General features: G+C 44.4%; 1 protein-coding gene across 5 annotated transcripts in view; it reads right to left on the bottom strand.

Moving 5' to 3' along the window:
- Positions 1-20864, bottom strand: part of ZNF521 (zinc finger protein 521) — a 312892-nt gene that overhangs the window by 156217 nt on the left and 135811 nt on the right. For all 5 annotated transcript variants that reach the window (XM_075532588.1, XM_075532584.1, XM_075532585.1 and 2 more), the window contains one exon: positions 14093-17445. In XM_075532588.1, the coding sequence (XP_075388703.1) occupies positions 14093-17005 (2913 nt within the window). In that variant the 5' untranslated portion in view covers positions 17006-17445. The remainder of the gene's footprint in view (positions 1-14092; positions 17446-20864) is intronic.

Here is a 20864-nt window from a genome sequence, read left to right as displayed (position 1 = left end):
AAACAGTACCTTTGGCTAAACTCTCTCAAATTGCTCATTTCTGTCTTGGGTTTAAGGAAGAAGTGTCTTGTTTTGGTATTCACTTACTGTACTTTTTCATATTGTAGACCTCTGTTTTTGTATACTGTGTATTTTTATACTGTAGATTTTAATTTTCTTACATGTCATTTCCCCATTTTTTTCAGTCTCTGTTTTTATGATGTTTCCCCTTTCTTCTCTGATTAGATTCCCATCTGCACATATGTCTAGTTCCATGTTTTTCTGTTACCTATTGCTTCTGGCCACTGTCTCTAGCACGAAGGGAAATATGGCCGGTGTTTCTCTTCTGTGGACTTCACACCCTGGGCTCACACTTCAATTGCTTCTAGACGTGACTTTAATACTTGACCAGATTTCCTATTTCATCAATTTTGTGTAACTATTATGATTTATTTAGATGAGTTTATATTGAACAATTCACACTGCTAGCATAAATGGCATTGTTCTAGATTGTAATAAATGAAGTACATTAGATGTGCACACGCATGTGCACACACACACACACACACAGGGTCTTCCAAAAAATTTCATAGAAAAACTCCATTTTCTTGTAGTTCCATTTCTCTAGGAACTGTTTGAAGTGTCCTTGTAGTTATGTGTAGATGCACACAGATGTATTCAGAATGGACTAGGTGGCAACTAACAACATAGAATGTTGTATATTATAAAATGCTGTGTTATATGCAGCAGGGTAAGGTGCCGTATTTTTACAACTCTTATACAAATAGCATTTGCTCTAACCTGTAATGTAGTGGTTACGGGTCGGGCTGCAATCCTCAAGGTCTGCAGTTTGAAACCACCCACCATACCTCAGGAGAAAGATGGATCTCTCTACTCCATAAAGAGTTTCAGTCTCAGAAACCGGAAGGGGCAGTTTCCTGTGTTCTGTACGGTCCTGTGAGTCCGTACAGGCAATGGTAGTGACAGAATGGATAAGACACACATTACGTCCACTTTACAATAAAAAAATAAGGTGTGAGGAGTAAGATCCCACAGATGATTCTGTCAAGTTACTTAGGGATTTTTGGATTTTTTCCCCCTGGTTTCCCGTAAGTACAATCTTTTCTAAACTGCATTACACCACGTCTGCTAACCCCTCCATATCCATAAGGCAACCGAGGTATAAGAAAAACTGTTCCAAGCGCCAATACAGGTGTGCTTATTGGATGCAATGGGTAATTCAAATAAATTATTTGACGTGATTTGGAGAGTTCTACAGATTTTGCCTGCCACTCAGTCTCCTTTGCCTTATGATGTGATGTGCACAGTATATGACCTATTATGGGGTGGGGGGCGTCCTTCCTATGTCCTATTGAAGTGTGGTTCTAAGAAATGGTGGCATTATTTCATTCTCGGAGAAGTGCTTCCTTGTGAGTTTCTTTCTCCATTTGTTTTAATGGCCAGGTTTCAATTATTTCCAAGTGATTATCGAGGGCAGACGATATCTAAGGAACTCACCAAGAGCCCTGGTCCTTACCAAGCCAGCACCTTGCTTCTGCTTCTCCTCCAGCTCTGTGACCCTCCCTGCCACCTCCCAACCCTACTGCCCTTTGCCTTGCTTACCGCTGGCTCCAGCGACCCTGGGCTCCCTGCTATTTCTTACACCTTCCAAGAACCCTCCTGCCTCAGGAAGTTGGATTTGGGAGTCCCCTCCTGTTCATTTCCTCTTCAGGCATTATCTGCAAAGCTAATTCCTGCCCAGTAACCTGCTTTCTTCCCTGGACTACCTTAGCACGCCACTAGGACTTCTAATAGGACATATATTCCATTGTACTTCATATTACATTTATTTGTAAACATTAATTCTCCTCCCCCACCCCACCCCAGTAAACTATAAGCTCTCACGGGACAATACTAGGGAGAGAGACTGTATACAAGTAAATATAGCCCAACGCCTTAAATACAGTGAACAAGACAGGGAGAACAAACTCACTGTCAACCATTAATTCTGACTTCTGACTCACAGAGACCCTGTAGGACAAGGTAAAACCACCCCTGTGAGTTTCCAACACTATTTTTGCTGAAGCAGAGAGCCTCATCTTTCTCCCTAGGAGTGGCTGGTGGTTTTGAACTGCTAAACTTTCCATTAGCAGCCCAATGAGTCATCCAAGATGTCACAAAAGCTCTAATGAATCTGTTATCTCAAACTGAAGTACCAGAGAAGAAACTAAATATTCAGTACTCTGGTACCATGTTTCCCCAAGTCTGAGATCAGTACCACCTTAAGAACAATGCATGGATGCTGCTGCTTCTAATGACACCAAGGAAAGGGAAGTCTCACTGAGATGCTAATGAATCTATTTTTCCCTCAAGGCAGCTGCAGGGAGGTGGGCAGTCAAAACAGCACTGAATCTGGAATCCCAGGGACTTAGATATCAATGATGGTCCTCCTGGTAACTAAATGCATGATATGAGTATGTATCCTAACCTCTGAGCCTCAGTTTCTGTTATTAGTGAGGAGGCACAAGTGATATGTGTCAGATGAGGGGGTGACCCTAACTGTAGGGCTCTCTATGGCTTCAAAAGCACCTTGTCATCACGACTGCAACACTGCTCAGCACCCTACCTGATAATTGTGGGTTTCACTAGGCCAGTGGGTGTATAGTATTTTTGTTTTGTATTGGGGGAGGTGGGCTTACAAACCCACTAAGTAGATGAAGAAAGCCTGGCTGTTCTCCCCATTAAAACACAGGCATCCTCCTAAGCACATAAACATGGAATTGTCCTAGACTCTTAGGAGCCAGACTAGAATCCAAGGTCATTGTTTCCTAAGTGCCCGACAAATGAGTTGCAACCAGAATGTTTCTTGGATGCTGAATCATTCCCAAGGTGCTTTCCAGTCCTATAATTCTACAACGAAATTTTATCCAAAGTCGCTGGATGAGCATTTATTGTGCTGCGGGCATTGGAACGGGTTCTGTGGAGAATGTGGGGCCTACACTCACTCCGTGTGATGAGAATTAGACTAAGACCCCTAGGTCAATTAATCAGGAGGTAGGTTCACAACTCCTGAGGTAGGCCTGACCTTGGATTCCCAATAAGCATAGGCTGTTGGTTTTGTTTTGTTTTTTAACTATAGGATTTGGTACCTGGTAGGAAGGTGATGTAGTGTGGCCACCTTAACAGCCTGGTCCAGAAGCACTGCTACCACTCCAGCTCCTCGGTCAGAGAACCAAGGAGCAGGCTAATAGGTCTGTATACACCTACCTACCCTACTTGATAAACAACTTGCGTCAACGAAGGAACAGGCTTCAGGCTCACAGCCTTTTGCAAATAAGAATAAAGGAAGGGGCTTCAGAAAGTTCTTGGACAATAGAACTAAAATATAAAGGGCATTGTCCATCAACTTTCCATTGAAGCCCCTTCATCAGTCCCACAGCCATTCCAAGTTTTATGAAAGAACAAACAGATCTGACTTGGGAGAAGTCCACCAAGAATGCTCCTTAGAAGTATGAAAAAAAAAAAAGAAGTATGGATGGAAATACTGTGTCTCTCTAATTTAGATAAGTTATTGGGAGAGACCAGTTCCTGGAAGGACATAATGCTGGGTAAGGTCAAAGGGCAAGGAAACAGAGGAAGATCGTTGATGGCCTCATACAGTGGTTCCGACTATGGACTCAAGCATAAGAATGCCCGAAGGCTCCTTACCAGACAGTATTGCACCATTGTACATAAAGGGATGCTACAAGTCAGAACTGACTCAGTGGTACTTACAACTACCATCACCTTATGTAGTAAAAGTTCCTTAAACGTTATTTTGTATTCCTTGTATTAATTTTATATTTACCGATTTATCGTTACCTTCAATGTAAGTAGGTGATACCATGCTTACACTTCTGATAGTTAATCAATATTTCAAGAGTATGCACAACCACAGGTTATACGCCAGTCTGTGTGCTCATGGCCAGCTTAATTCCTACACTGTCCTCCCATAAAATCCATTATTTTGTCTGAATTGACATTTTCCCTATTACTGGGGGACACAATAATTTTTGGTCTTATTGTGGACCTTCAAGTTTCCTATTTGTGAAATACCTGCTCATTCATGCTATTTTCCCACTTTTCTCATTGGCTTATAGAGGTTCTTTTAAAGGGGATAAAAAGGTATGGTGGTGTCTCAGTGGGACTTATCTTTCTTTGGATAATCATTAATTTTGGTCTGTGACATAATGCCATATCATCTCAATTATTACTACAGATGTATTAAAAATCAGCTATAAAGTAGGGCAAATCTTCTCTGCTTGTTCTTGTTCTTCAAGAATAGCTTTATTATTTTTAATCTTCCATTCTTCCATATGCATTTTGGAATCTGCTTGTTAAGTTTCCCAAAAATAAATAAGTAAAATTTTAAAACGGTTGAAATTTTTCATTGAATACCATTGGATCCATGCAAATATTAACTTAGGGATAATTGCTGGAATATTGTGTCTTCCTATCCATAAACACACTGTATCAGATAATTTATTTTACTCTCCTTTAATATCTTGTTTTACTATCTTACATATAAAAATGTCCCCTATATTTAATTACATATCCTTCCATGTACCTAATTTTGTGTGATACTGGGCTATTCGAAAATAGATAGGGCTATTCTAAAAACGATACCCATTTCTTGGTGTTGCTGCTGTATAAAAATTCAGTTGATGTATAAATTGATTGGGAATCATGGTAATTTCTCTTCTGGCACTTTGGCTATTGTCTTATACATCAGCTTATGATCTGCATGTAACCATTTAATTTATCCCTTTTCTATTTGTGTGTTCTCTTTCTTTAATCTTAATTTTATTGTTGTTTTATCTAACTGTGCTGGTTAGATCACCCAGCAGGCATCTTTGCCTTATTAGTGATTTTAATTGTAAGATATTAATTGCATAAAAAGTTCTCCACTAATTACAAAGCTTGCAAAAGAAAATATTTAGACAGTGAAAGGAAATTACTGCTTTATGCCTAGTTTTGTTTCCTTTTTAATTGTTGAATTTTAGCAAAAGCTTCTTTCTGCATCGATTGATATAAACGTGAAATCTCTGCTTTGATCTGTTGAAGTGAATTCATTGATTCCTGAAGGGTGGACATACCTCACGATTTTTGTGATAGTCCCTATTAACTAGGGTGTCTAATCTTCATGATTTTAGTTTAATATCTATTTTTCAAATTTAAAATGCAAAATCATGAGTGAAATTGGCCTAAAATCTTCTTTTACAGCTTTGTCTGATTTTGACATCAAGATTATAGCGGGCTCATTAAATGAATCAGACTGGTCTCTGTTCCTCTTTCCTGGCACTGCTCTGAAACTGTGCGCATCCTTAGGACTCACCTGGAAAGCCATCTGGGCCTGGAATGCTCATTGTGGGAAGACTTTCTCCAATTGATTAAACACTTAATGATTCTGGAATCATATTTCTCCTTGTCTTTCTCTTCCCTCAGCCAGTCTCAGCTTCTATTATTCCAAGACCACTTCTGCAACCTCTAAATTTTCCAGCTATTAAAATAGTTACTCATAATATTCACATGCTTTCTTCTTGTTCTACTTTGTGGGAAATTTTAGTTGCATGCTAACCCACGTACAGTGAACTGCATCTTCTTAAATGAGAGCTCTGTAAGATTTTACATACACATACACTAGTATTACCACCACTTCATCAAAATATGAGTTACAAACATCTAGAAGACTCCACTCTTGTCTTGAGTTGGTGGCACCCCAAAGGCAACAATATGAGCTCTCTCATCATAGTCTCGCCCAACATTAAATTTCATGAGGGACTCCTGTAGTATTACGTGTCTGGTTCCATATTTCAACTGATTTTTGAGTCATTCAGGTTGGTGAAGAACAGTATTTTGTTCTTCTTTATTACTGTGTGATATTCTGTTAATGGTGTGAATGATGAACCCATTATGACTATACACACACACACGTGAGTTGTCTTATTAATGACTTGTGGTAAACATGTGTGGTAAACATGTGTGAAGAAGACAAGGGTGTCTACTCCCATAAATATTTACAGTCCTGGAAATCCTAAAAGAGTCCCTGAGCTTTAATCAACTTGACGGCAGCAGGTTGGAATTTTTGTGTTAAAACATAATGCGCTCAGTTCTCTTACTTAGAAAATTAAGAATAGGATTGATGGATCTTATACCAGGATGGCATTTGGCTGCAGTATGCAATGCCGATTGGAGCCCTGGTGGCAGACCAGGTTAGGCAATGGGTTGCAGATCAGAAAGTGATTGGTTTGAATCCAGCAGCAGCCCCCAGGGGGTTCCTTAAAGAGCTGCAGCTCTGGAGATCAAGGGGGCTGTTCTCTGCCGTCCTTGGGGTTGCTCAGAGTTGGAATCAACTCAGTGGCCCTAAGTTTGGGTTTTATGGAATGCCAATAGTATTCTCAATTTTGAGATGTCATTAACTTTCAGGATCCAACATTTTAAGATTTATCTTTATGTTTTTTTTCTACATGGATTGAATTTCAGGGGATTTAAAAAAAGATATTTGTATAGTGATCAAAATTCAAATTCACGTCAAGTCTACCCAGACTTAGAGCAACCCTACAGGACATAGAACTGCCCTATATGTTTCTGAGGCTGTCAGTCATAGGTTCCAAAACTTATTTGCATATTTCCCCCTTTTCTGGGGGGGATTACTCAGCACCCCAACAATGGAAAACATTTGTACTGTATCCCATAATCCAAGAAAAAAAATGCAGGTATTTGCTTTTGCAGCCCCAACCGCCCATCACCACCCTGCTCTGTATCATTTCAGCACCCCCCTGGGGGTGGGGGTAGTGCCACTCACTTTTGGAAACACTGTTTTCCAAATCATGACTAGAGGTGGAAGCGTCTTTCTTCCAGAGAACAGCTGGTGGGTTTGAACATTGGATCGTGGGTCTAGCAGTGTAACAATCACCTGGCTGAGCCAGCAGAGGTCTTTAAACCAAGCATGCTTCAAAAGCTGGGGGTGGGAGGTGGGGGTGGAGTTCTTAAGGGGAGCCTTCAATTTAGGCATTTTAAAGCCTTTAGCAAGATTCTCATTTGTAAACTGCTAATTATGTAGAAATACAAAGTGGACCTTACAGGAAACATCTCTACTCTGTAATGGGTGGAGTAAGAGCCCCAGAATGTACCTTTCCATTGGCTTTTGTTGCCCAGGATCATCTTGAAAAGATATTTACTAATCTCCACCGCAACATCATTTCAGCCCAGAGTAAAAAGTTTCCCCCAGAATGGCTTCTACCACTGCATGGGATGCTTACACACTCTTTCTGGTCTAGGACCCAAAGGACAAATATTATGTGCAACTCAAGATTCATGGCTATATACAAAAATATTCCTATTTCTTTATTTCACATGCTCCAAGGAGACACTGTAACCATATGGAACGCATCAGCAAAAAAAAAAAATCCAGACCTGGAAGTAAGTATGAAAAATCCACGGAGGGTAATGGCAGCCAATTCGATGTGTGGGGCAATGACAAGTGCAGGGGGGCTCAGGACAAAGGCAATGGAGATGAAGCAGCTGCTTCCCTGAGCCACACCCCAATATCTCTGCCAGGGGATATTAGTCCCCTGGTTCAAGTCCACTCTAGGTGCCAAACAAATATTGAATGCAGCAATAAATCTGGAAGCAGACTGGACATGGCTGAGCCACTCAGACTATTTCAAGAAAACCGTGAATCTTACAAATGTATTTGCATTTGGTCGTGTAATTTTTCTACTGAATTTTTAAATACTGTTTAGTTCATCCATTTGTTACCCTTCTACATTTTAAGTGAGCAAAACTTAGCACCAGCAATTAGAAATATAAGATGTTGAAAGAGTTTTTTTAAGCCTCATTTAGAGTTTCTTTTACATATAAAACAAAACTGAACTCTGGAACTTGACTGGGTTCTGAATTGTCATGTTCATTTCCATTTGCGGCACAGGTTCCAGGAAGAAAGAATATTGATTCGAAGACACCATTATAGATCTTTTATATTTAAGGTGCTTTGGGAATTGTTACAATTGTACCTCATTTTAATATTTTCATATCAAACCTAATGTCAAAGCTGCTAAAGTGCTTCTAAATAAGATGATCTAAATTAACCTAGGTTTTAATTACTAGTTCTACCTAACAACTAAGAGGGAGGCCACGCTATTTTTTGGTCACATTAGAATAGTTACACTTTATGAAGAGTCTTCAAAAAGCTCATGGAAAAAAATGAATGAAAAGAAGAGAAATTTTTTTCATGAATTCTTGGGAGTCTCCTAATACTTATGGTATTTATTTTCCTAATAATTACTAAGCCCCAGGGCAACAGTGATGCCACGGTGTAATTCAGTGGTATAGTTCTTGTGCCCGCGGGGCCTGAGCTCAATTTACAGCCAGCGCCCATCAGTGGACCTTTGTGTGCCGCCGGTTCAATGCTGACCAGCTTTCAGGAGAGCTTCCGGGTTAAATGGATTTAGGGACCACAAATTGCTCTAGGTATTAGGAATATAACATGCACTAAGCTTTTGCTCCCAAAGAATTCAAGGGAAAGGAGAGGAAAGGTAAACAGGTGATGATTAAACAACACGCAGTATAAACCCATGTACACAACATGTGATGCGCAACACATTGTATACAAACGGCATTGAAGGGGAAAGCAGCTCTCTGTGTCAGAAGGAATCACACAAGGGCCTAAATGGAGTTGGTGGTCTGTAAATAAAGAGGCATTTGGACGGTGGATGGAAATCGGGAGAGAGAAGACTGGCGGCAGAGAAGACAGTGTGTGTTTTACTAATACTTTCAGACACAGCAAAAGGTGAAAGGTCCAAAAGCAGGCGACGTTTGCTTCAGGGGCCACAGTGTGAGGCGGTCTTATTCACAACAGAAAGATCATTCTATCATCTTACAGAAACAGAGAGCACTAGTTAGGACCCCCGGTGCTACCTACAAGGTCCGTGGTTCAAGCCCCCTCCCCCCACGTGCTCGACAGAACGATGTGGCAGTTCGCTTCCACAGAGATGGGTCTTAGAGTTCCACTCTGAGCTATGGGCGGGCTGATTGAGAGTAGTATCAACTCAAGAGCAATGGTGTGTTGAATGTTCGTTCTAGCAATTGTGTAGAAATGGACTTGAAAATTACTAAGACTAGAGTCAGAGGAACCAATCGCAAGGTTGCTTTAGTGATTTAGTGAATGACTGTCAGAGATTGAATTCAAACTATATGCAGGAAGAGGTCCGAAAGGTGAAGATTGATTCAAGAAATATGTATGAGGCAAATTCTAGATGGCTTGATAATCAGCTGAAGGTAGAGATGCTCAGAAGACCAATGAAATAACTAGTGAAGTGCAAATGGGAGAAGATTTGGAGAAAGAATGAGGCGTTCAGTTTTACAGCCACGGCGTCGTAAGTCCAGGGTTGTGTGCGGGAATATGTGCACCTGCATACCATGGCTGCCAGTCAGAAGCCAGGTGGAGAGGTTTGCATTGAAGATGCTGTTATTTTAAAAACTTGTTTTACTGAGGTGTGGTTCACAGACAAAATATTCACGAATGTCATGGATGGCCTGGTAGATAATCACAGAACCACCATCAAAGATACACAACAGTTCCATCAACACCCCGATTTTCCCACTGTACCTCGGGGCCGCTCTCCGCAGAGCGGTCGGTAAGTATAGAGGTGGGAGGTAACGCGATGGAAGTAGCTGAGAACACCTGGCGTGTGTACAGCATGAGAGCAGGGGGGAAGAACACTGGCTTGTAGGAGGTGGGCAGAGGAAGAAGCTAGAGGGCGTTGAGTGAGGCACAAGGGAAGCAAGAGGAAAGGTAAGAGTTCAATAAAGAAGGGGCAGCCAAAGACATCGAGCGGAGGAGGAAACAAGCAAACTACGCTAACGGAAGTGCACGGCGCTCGTCAACTCGGTCTGCAGAGACACTGGAGAAGGCTGGGCAGTGCGGCGATAACAGCAGACGTCCCCTTGCAGTGGCTGTAGGAAGTGAGTGACAGGAGGAAATCAGGCAGCAACATCAAGCATGTTTTAATGAAAAGGACCAAGGATACAGTTAAAGGGTCAGCCGAGTGCAGATCGGGGAAGCTGGAATTTGCACTTGAGACACGTGGACTCTCATCTCTTGACCACCACTCACTAGTTGTATGGCGTCAGCTAAATTTGAGCTTACCTGGGCTGTTTTCTTGGCTTTCACCTAGGCTGGCTGAGCTAGACGATTCTCACTGGGAACCCCTGGCCCTGTATGTGCACCCAGCACCATGCAGATGATCCCTAACTCTGGCAAGAACAGTGTCGATGGACTGGTGTCAGCAGCAGTGCGCGCGCAAATAATTCCTTAGAGAGATCAAACAGTGAGGGGAGCCGGAGAAGTGCAGGCAGAACACCACATGCTTCCAGGATCTCTCCCAGGGCTCCCAAGACCAGAGACATTCGTTCTAGATGGGCAGTCCCAGAAGAACTAGCATTCACTCAACCCATACGAAATGTCCCTCACTCGCTGGGCGGTTTAATGCGTAGAAAACACCGTACGGCCGGTATTTTTGCAATGGCTCAAGTGATCTCTTCATAAAAAGTAACTCTGGGTTCTATTCACTGCAGCTTTTTGCATCGGTGTGTCACATACAAACTTTGAAGGGCAAAGGAAGGAAGCCCGTGCTGCCAACGTGCAGAACATAACTCTCATGGTCCATTTAAATCAGCGATGGTAAGACTGGGAAACCGAGAAAACGCTTTCAAATGCACAAAGTGTTAAGCAGAGTAAATGGGGTTCACATTCAGATCCCCTACGTCCCGTTCCAAATCTCTGCATTGCAGGACAGCCAACTACTCGTAACCTTCCTTAAGTGTCAGACAGCTCATCTTCCATCCAATTGTCTCTGTGTGTCATTTAGTGGGTACACATTGTTCCCTAGCTTTGTGTTTAAGTTAAAGTCCCTTTTAATTAGGTAATCTCGTCTCAGTCAAACAAAACGCTTTCTAGTTTTTGAATCTATCAATACCCTTTAGTGATCCTAAGTCAAAGCCCAGGAAAACTCTAATCCTATTTTTCGGGTACAGAAGCGGTGTGTGCACGTTTTACACCTCCTGTGGTCTTCCCTTCCCTTCTGAAGTCTCAGTCCTCGGCACGAAGGGATGAAAACACCACTCACATGGCTAAGTCGCCCACTTCCTACCTAGGGTCCGGAATGCCATACATATTCAAGCCATACCACTTTTGGTGATCAAATGTATTCCCACATGATACACCTGTCTGTAAGCAAACATTCATACCTAATCTGGTGATAAATGTACACAATATTCATAATAGGACGTCAGAGTAGTTTAACTATGCTAACACTGAGTGTGAGCAAATCCATTGTCACTGTATGTCCTTTGCTTAAGGTGCCCGGGTGATGTTGTTGGGTAAGCGTTGGGCAGCTAACCAAAAGACAAGAGTTCTAACCCAGCAGCTGCTCCCTGGGAGAAAGACGAGGCACGCTCCCATAAAGACTTAGAAAGCTTCGAAACCCTGTGACGTAGGGTCAGTAGGAGAACTCACTCTATCGCAGTGGTGGGGTTTGGGCTTTTTTTTCTTGTTGGCCATTATTCTTGGACTTCCTTGGTGAAACTCTATACAAAGACTAGGTCATTTTCAATACCATTAACATAATACTGCCCACTGGGTATTTTCTAACTGTGGAGGGCACAGGAAAGAGATGGGGATATACAATTTTCTGACTTAAGCAGCTCTGGATTATATTATATTAAGTGTAATGAAATGAAAATAGTGATGATGATGAGAAATGGTGAAGCAATGAGGGAATTTCAGAGACAGAATAGAAAATTTACCACTGACTCCTCTACTACCTGGTCAATTAGGGGATCACAGTTTTCAAGGTGAGGGACCTTGTGTCTCAACGCTCATTCTTGATCCCGAGAAAGAAAAGAGATGATGCTATCCTCATTGTCAGAATTTCTTTTAAACTATTTAAAATGCTATTTTATGTAAATGCAAGATATTAATATGTTAGGTAGAATTAAAGATGTGGCCTTGCCTTCCTAAAGGATAAATTTCCCTAATCTAGTAACTCTAAGCAAATTAACATAGTACACCGACGATTTATATTCCCTCCATCATTAAACTATTTCCTCTCAAATGGTATCATATTACATACTGATTTATAAACATCTCAAAATGTAAACTGTGAACAGATAGGAAGAAATCAACCCATAAATGCCTTGCTAAGAAATATGTGAGTCTGGTTTTGTTTAGTTTTAAATACAATATATACACAGTCACTTTTAATCAATTTTACATACTATTTAAAATAAACAGAACAGGCAAGCTCCTCCAGATATATTTAGGGGAAAAAAAAGTGAAAATGGAGTCATCTGGAACAAAAATGTTATTTTAATAATTCACGTTTTAAAAGGGGTTACAATACATTTTAGGGCCAACTGGGGAAATTTAAATATGGACTTTTAATAGATGATATGATGGATTTCCTTAGTTTATCTGGTTTAGTTAAATTCCTTAGCGAATGATAGGGTTGCTATGAGTCAGAAACTGACTCAGTGGTTTAGTTTACTGGTTAATGGTATCATGGTTAAGTAGGAAAATATCCTTATCATCAAGGGATGGCAGGTTATCTTCAACTTACTATCATCTGGCTTGCGCTTAATAGAAATGATTGTAGAGAGAATGAGAAAAAAAGGAATGTGATCAAACATTGACACCTGAGAAATGTGGGCTATGTACACACACACACATACACACACACACGTCACTGTGATTTTTTCAATTGTTCTACAGGTTTCAATCTTTTCAGGAGTTGGGGCGGTGGGGAGGGGAAGAATGTACCTCATGTGGCTAAAACTACCGAGACTGGTGTCAGAGGAACCTTTCTGACTGCACACACGAGCCACAAACCATTCTGGCAGTTGTCCGTCCTTCCTTGTCCGTTTGAAAGGCTTCCCTTATGTGAATGAGGAAAAGCGCAGACCGACTTGGGCTGGAGAAGGAGAGGCAGCCTGATGTGGTTTGGGAGCTTGCTGTCACCCGGGGCCACCAAGCATGAGGGGTCTTCTCGGGAGCGGAGCGATGCCGGTCTGCAGGGGATGCGGGGAGCCTCCAGATGGAATGAGTGCAGAGGGAAGATAAGGGAAGGCAATGACCCCGAACTGAAGAGCGACGCACCTCCCTGGGGTCTCCATTTGGATGGATGGTCTGATAGGGGCAGGTGGGAGAGAGGAGGGACCTATGAGGAGCCAGACAGAACCGTCAGCAGGAAGAAAGCATACGCAAGTGAGCCTGCGTCTGCTCGGCTTCAAGGAACGACGACTTGCAAAATGATTTCATTACTTCATAGCCACGGAGGCAAAGGGAACGTGAAACGGCCCTGCAACTGAGGACGGGAGAGGAAAAGAAATCTGAAAGGAGGACTTGCAACTCAAGAGAGCGAAGAATTTTTAAATAGATGTGGGGGTGGGCTGGGGGCATGGCGCTCAGGACCACACAGAGGAGGGGGCTGAAACATGTGGGGCTGGGAACATATTTTCCTCACCACCCAGCAGACAAAGAAAAGCAGCCAAGGGCGAGAACGGGGTTCTAAACAGCCGCCCCTCCCCCAATGTGTCCTTCACCCACATGCACCCCATTCTTTTTCGTTTACTCTTGAAGTCGGCACGTTGGCTCACAGTCTCCTACTTTCATGTCACCATCTCTCTGTCACGCCCACAAGGCATTGCTGGCGGTCACCATCTCTCTGTCACGCCCACAAGGCATTGCTGGCGGTGTCAACGGGCAGCCCAGCTACACCGAGATTCCAGCTCTCAGTGGTCTTGGCATGAGTGCCGGTCTCTTCAGTCACAGAGAAGACAGTATCCACTTTGCACCATGCAAGCCAAAATGCTGCTGATCGAGAAGCAAGTAATTGCTAGCTAATGGCTGTGGGATGGGGATGGGGGGCCGGGGGTTCAGGAGGGGGAGCACTGCATTGCCACGGAAGCCTCCCTTAGCCCAGGACCAGACCTAAAGCCGGGAAAGAATGTAAACCTACGAGTAGGGGCTGAGTCTTGGAGGTCACAGAGCAAACAACAGAAAAAGGCAAGTTACCTCATCCGACTGGGAGGGACTGATTCTGGGCATTGGCGACACTTGGGGCGTTTTCAACTGTGTGCTGTTGCTGTCTGGCACCAGCTCTCTGTGGACAGTTTGGATATGGTTCTGGAGTTCGCCCTCGGTCTCAAACTTAACATTGCAACTGGAGCAGCGCGTCTTTAGCCCCCCAGCCTTGCCTTTCCCCTCCAAGGCGCCCAGGCCCTCGCTGGGACCCAAGCCGGGTCTGCCGGCGCCGGGCGGGAGGTTGACGCCAGGGCTCCCGCTCTTACTGAGGTTCACACAGCCGGCACACAGGCCGTAGGGCAGCCCGTTGATGTCCAGTTTCACCAGGTCTTGCTTCGAACGGAACTCTTTGAGGCAAGAGGCGCACTTGTAGAGTTTTTGGACATGCGGGCCACGCCCCGCGGCCTGCACGGCCGACCCATTCCCTGTCTTTTGCATGTGGAATGTGCCGTGGATCTTGAGCTCCAAGGTGGACGTCACCGTCTGCATGCAGACCACGCAGCGAAATCCCGTCAGGGAGTTTCGCAGGTCGGGGTGCATTTGGCAGTGCTCCAAGAACTCCTCCTCGCTCTGGAGCGGCATCTTGCAGATGCGGCAGTTGCCCGTATCCAGGCTCTTGCTGTGCGTGACCTTGTGCTCCGTCAGGGTCAGCAGGGAGGGGAAGCGTTCGCCGCAGATCGGACACATGTAGTGTTTGACGGGCCCCAGGTGAGTCTGCATGTGCTCCCGGAGGCCGTTCTCCGAGAAGAAGGTTCGCGAGCACACATTGCACTTGTAATTCCCTTTGATGAGCTCGGCTTTCTTCTTCACAATGGCGCTCTCCCCGGGGCGGATGTTGTGGTCGCGGAGCTGGTGGTTCTGCAGCAGGGTCTCCATCGTGTAGGCGGCCCCGCAGATGTCACAGCCATACATGGGCTCCGAGGTGTCCACGTCTTCTTCGCTGCCGTCGTGGCTGTTGTGGGACTCCTGGCTGTTGGTGAGCAGGGTCTGCAGCTCCACCTCCTCCTTCTGCGCTTGCTCGGACGCACCGTTGGCGCCGCAGTTGGGCGTCTTGGTTTCAAACACGCAGTGCTTCTCCCGCAGGTGCTTCTCCAGCAGGATGATGGCGTGGAAGGCCTTGCTGCAGAACTTGCAGTTGTACTTCTTGCTGTGCGTGGTGATGTGGCACTGCAGCTCCACCTCCGTGCCAAAGGACTCGCCGCAGAAGATGCACTTGTGCACCTTCCCTTGGTTCTCCAGGTGGTTGTGCTTCACGTGGAGCTGCAGGTCGGTCTCGTTCCGGAAGTCCCAGTTGCAGGAGGTGCACCGGTAGACCTTCTTCTCGTTGCTGTGCTTCACGGCCAGGTGGAGCTGGATGGAGACCTTCGAGTCAAAGACCTCTTGGCACAGGGTGCAGCGGAAGAAGACGAAGGTGTGCATGTCCAGGAGGTGCTTCTGCAGGTCGTCCACGGACGTGAACTGCTTGTCGCAGCTCTCGCAGATGTAGTACGTGGAGGTGATCATGAAGTGGATGGTCACGTGCTTCAACAGGGATTCCTGGTTGGGGAACTCCTTGTTACACTGGGGGCAGGTCAGTTTCGGAAGCACGGTGTCCAGATGAGTTTTGAGGTGGGTCTGAAAGCCGTCGAGGGACGTGTACTTGGCACCACACTGGTTACAGATGTATTCTGCTGCGGGGCGCGGCGGGGCGCCTCCCACCGCCTGCATCATCTTCAGAGACGTCTGCTCAATGGCCATGGGGGAGAGGGGACTCATGGCCCTGGACTTTTTCCCGTTGTGAATATAGTTCAGGGCCAAGGGGATGTTTTTATGATTCTCTTTGATGTGCTTGTTCAGTTTAAGAACGCTGTTGAAGATTGGCGAGTTTGTACAATAGGAACAAGAGTAGACCTCCACTACGGGTTCCTTTGGAGTCCCGAGCACTGGGGACCCGAATCGGGAGCCACTGAGGTCACAGTGGACCTGCCTTATGTGCTCTTCGAGGGAAGAGTCCGTGAGAAAGCCCATATAGCAGTGGGGACAAAAGAACGCGTTACTCTCCTTGGCTGCGGGGTTCGCAAATCCGTGCGAGCAGCGGATATGGTCCTGAAGCGTGTTGAGGTCGTTGACAACCTCCGAACAGAAGTTGCACTGGTAGACGATGGCGGGCATGGCCGAGACGATCACGCCGGGGTCCGGAGCTTCGTGCACTTGCTTCAGGTGCTCATTCAGGTTGTAGAGTGAGGGCAAGACCTCCAGGCAATACTGGCAGATGTGGGCCTGTTCGGGCTTATCCAAGTGCATAGTTTTCAGGTGAATCTGCAGAACCGCAAGACTGGAGAACAACTGCTTGTTGCAGTAAATGCAGCTGTAGGTCACTTTCCCTTGCTTGCTCGAGGGGCCCGTCAGGTCAGAGGTCTGCTGAGCGGCCCGCTTCCTCCCTCGACTCTTTGGGATCGGCGGGGCAGCTTCCACCATCGTGGAGCTGTCCACGGAGAGGTTAGAATCGGGGGTGGTGCTGGACACGGAGGTGTAGCCCACGGTGACCAGCGAAGGGCTGTCGCTGTGGTTACAGGACTCCGGCTGCTGGTGGCTGTCCATGTGGCTGTACAGCTCCTCAACCGTGTGGAAGCTTTCGGAGCAAATGCTGCACGAGTTCTTCTTCTCGCCGCCGTGCACCTGCTCCATGTGGTTCAAGAGGGAGGTCTCTTCCACAAACAGCTCGTGGCAGTAGACACACTGGAGGGCCGCGCGGTCCTCGTTGGGGGAGCACTCCGGGTGGCACTCGGCAATGTGCTTCTGCAGGTCCTCCGGGAAGTCAAAGCCCTCCTCGCACTGACTGCACTTCTGAGTGTCCTTCAGCTTCCAGTCCTCCAGCCGGGACCCGGACTGGGAGCCGTCTTTGTTCCTCTCGTGAACCTGCATGTGTCCGTGTAAGGAACTAGAGGACAGGAACCCACGGCGGCAAATGGCACATTTATATGGCTTGTTGGACGTGTGAGTCTTTAAGTGGATCTTCAAGTGATCACTTCTGGAGAACGCGGCATCGCACTCGCTGCAGTGGTACTTCTTGTCCCCGGTGTGGAGTTTTATGTGGCGATCTCGGCTCCGCTTGTGTTTGAACAGGCGACTGCAGTAGGTGCACTTGAAAGGCAGCTTGTCGCTGTGACTCTGCTCATGGTGCTTTAGGTAGCTGAGGCGGCTGAACGACTTGTCACAGAACTGGCACGGGTATGGAAGTCCAGGGCCACCTTCTTCCTCTCCAAAGTCGCAACCTTCTCCATGGCTCGGGGAAGTCTGGTCCTTGCTGGAAGGCGAGGAAGCAGGCCAAGAGCAGGTGGGGTCATCTTCAACGTCCAGTCCATCTGTAACGAGAAGCAATGGGACAAGTCACTCCACATGTTGACAACATTGAAGAAATGCGTTTACTGCACCACCTCAACTAGCAGTCGGAGCTGGGTCGTCTAGAACCTTTTGGGGAAAGGTGGGTGGGTGGATAGAAGCGGGAGAGGGAGGAAAGGTGGGAGGGAGAAAGGACTTTTGAATGAGACATTTTAAATCCCGAGTCTCTGACACTTCTTATTCGACACTGGTTTTTTTTTTAAAGATGGGGCTGTAAAATACAAAAAGATATTAAATAGTTCTATATCTAAATTACCCTTTTATTACTTTTTATCATTCTTCTTTGAAGCAAGGTATATATTACACATTGACAATTTTATTAAAACACAGATTTTAATATATTTAATGTTTCTTTTGTATTCATTCTAAAATGATTTGCATATTATGTGAGCATCTGAAGAGCCAAATGAAAAGGGGAAATATTACAGAAATGATTTTAAAGTTAATGCAGTCAACCCAGATGTCTAATATTTAATAAAAAACAGTCCCCCTGCATTTTGCTTGTTTTTTTATATATAAAAAAGGCAATTCTGAAGACCAAAATCTTTTATAAGGGTTATTATTGATACAGACCTTATTGCTTGCAGCAAAAAAATATTAAAAAGTAAGCACATGAAAGAAGACAGAAAACACAATAGTAATTATGTCTTGGGTAATGAAAGGCAACCAGGAGTCCTTCAATAACAGAAAGATTCGAAAACCGTCGGCCAGAAAATGGATTATTAAATGTTAGCGGGGGTTTGCTGGATATTACATGTAGCTGGGATCAGGCAGGATCAAGGAGGGAAAAGATGAGAGTGTTACCAGGGCCAGATCTTAATCGTGTGTTTTGTTTGGGAAGTTCAAGAGGTGGCCTGCCACTTCTTCCTTTTGCAAAAGCTTCAGCGGCCTGAACTTCCTTAGCTAAACAGGACCTGGACTTTGAGGTGGGCAGAAACAAAGCAACTGGCTAAAAACTGGAAACAGGAAAAGTGATAAATGATTATGGTAAATGCTGAGAGATTTATGAGTAACAAAGAGAAGACAAACAAGACTGAAAGCCAGCTAGAAACGTAGCCAGTTATCTATAACGTAACTCCACCTCATATTAGCTGGTTTTAAGGATGTTCTTCGCAAATGTACCCTCTTATTTCTGTTGTCTTCTTAATAGCCGCATGGAAAATAGACCTTTTCCCAAACAGGCTATGAGATTTCTTTGTCACTTTTCAAAACAATCTATCACTCAAGATCAGAAGAACATTTTAAAAGCTTTTCCCTGTCAAAAAACTTGGAACTCTCAAAACACTGACAAGGAAAAAACTGCAGACCATGGAGGTGGAGGGTGGGGAGCATGTTTGTTCTAGAAAAAGAGGTTCAATTTGGATTTTATTAAAATATTCTAATAATACTAATTTAGGATACATACGTGTACACATATATAACCTTTTACAATTCTCTGAAACAAAAGTTCAACAACAAGTTAAATTATTCGCATAAAAGTAGAAACTGGTGGGCATTGTATAAATAAATTCCAAGTCGGCTTTCTTTAAGGTAACAAGATTTTACTAGATTATTAAACTCTTGCTTATCCACAGGAAACAGATGAGGATCATTCCTTTCCTGCATCTAGAAACTGATGACAACACCATCTCACTATCAATGCCAGATGGCAACCATCTAACTCTGAGAAAACAACCAAACACCATTCCTGGCTCCCTGCCCGCTGCAACAAAGCTTCGAGAGACAAGTTGAAAACCGCATGAGTTTGCACCCTTTCTCTGCCTCTGTACGCCAAGCATGTTCCCAGTGTAAGAAAAGGTCTGATAATCATGTCATTTACATGTGTCGGTGAATACATACAAAGAACATGCGTAGAGAAATCCAGCTTGCCACCCAGCTTACAGAAAAACATTTTTAAAACTTGAAAATAATACTAATAAAAGCTTAATGATGATTCTGGCTTTCTCCCTTTAGAAGCCGAAAGCCACCAAGATTAGATATTCCTAAATAAACCCAAGTGTTTAATAATACTGTCTCTTCATTGAAGGGGGGCGCAGGAAGACACTATTAAATTTGCTAGGCATTCTAGGTTAAGCCTATTCCTCTCCATATTTCGGCTTAAATCCTGTTGTTTCGACTAAAAATATTTCCCAACACATCATCTCATTTGTACATTTGGGGATAACAGTGAATCAGAATTTGTCATGCATCTAGACGGGGAGACTATTTAACTAGTGAACCTTAAAATTTAGCAAGTGGATTTATTATTCAGTTGTAGATTATTTGCAGTCAAGATATACGATTACACGGATGTCTGAGGAGTTATAGCGCAATGAGCCACTCTAAATAGTGAGCAATCACTGACCTCCTGCTTCTATCAGGTTTTTGTTTGTGGTTACATGACGGTTCTCTTCAGCGTGTAAATCTCAACTCAATGCCAAGTGAGCTCAGGGGTAAGAGGTTCAAGTTTTTACCCAAACTAGGAGTCAAGGGAGTGGGAGGCTTCCCTCCAGTATCTGTAACTTTAAGATTAAAACTTAGTTGGCCTTTTAAAAATACAATGAAAGTGAATGTCATCATGGATCTGTGTAATATACGATTTCTTTTTTCTCTTAACTACCTGCAGAATTCTAAGGCTCCAGGGCCAGGAGTGATTGGGAAAGAAAAGGTTTGAGCCTGAGAATGGTTATTTTTAAATAAAGTTTCCAAAAAAGACTGGTGTCTGCTTTAACATATACATTGAAAAATCTCATATATTACTCCTACTATAAATGGACCTGTTCTCTCGGGGACACACAAGGAACGCACAGACAAAGCTTCGGCGCCCGGGGTTGGGTCCCAGTTTGAAGGGTATCAGCCTGTCCCAAGACCTTGTGAAGTCACGGAGTCCTCCAAAGCCATCAGTCCACATTCACTTGACCATTCGGGCCATCCCAACCGTACCCCAACATTGACATTGAGAATCCAGATTTAAACCAGTTCCATTTCTTTTGACATATGGAAGAAACTGGGGAAGATGCCGTCAACTTCCCTTTCTGAATCAGCTTGAATCCCTCCCCACCACCCCACCACCCCCAACCGCTTCTACCCTCACTTACTGCTACTTACAGGGAGCGCCTTTCTGTGTTATGGCAACTTTTCTGCATTTCAATGTCAAGTACTTAGCATGCCCACGTTAAAATTTAATTTATAGAAATCAGTCACTTTACACTCGCTGAGTCTCTGAGAGCTATAGCTTTCACAGGGGAGACAGACAGACACCCACGCACATTGCTGGAAACCAACTCTCCAGCCTAAAAGTCTATTTAAAGATGCAAATGCGTGTGCATATTTAGTGCAGCTGTTTTTCTCTGCAACTGTACTCGCCGAGTTTCACCATTTCCATAAAGCACATTAAAACAAG

The sequence above is a fragment of the Tenrec ecaudatus genome, chromosome 15 (genome assembly GCF_050624435.1).
Source record: "Tenrec ecaudatus isolate mTenEca1 chromosome 15, mTenEca1.hap1, whole genome shotgun sequence".
Taxonomy (NCBI): domain Eukaryota; kingdom Metazoa; phylum Chordata; class Mammalia; order Afrosoricida; family Tenrecidae; genus Tenrec; species Tenrec ecaudatus.
The sequence above is the reverse complement of the archived record's forward strand: the minus strand, read 5'-3'. Positions and strand labels throughout refer to the sequence as shown.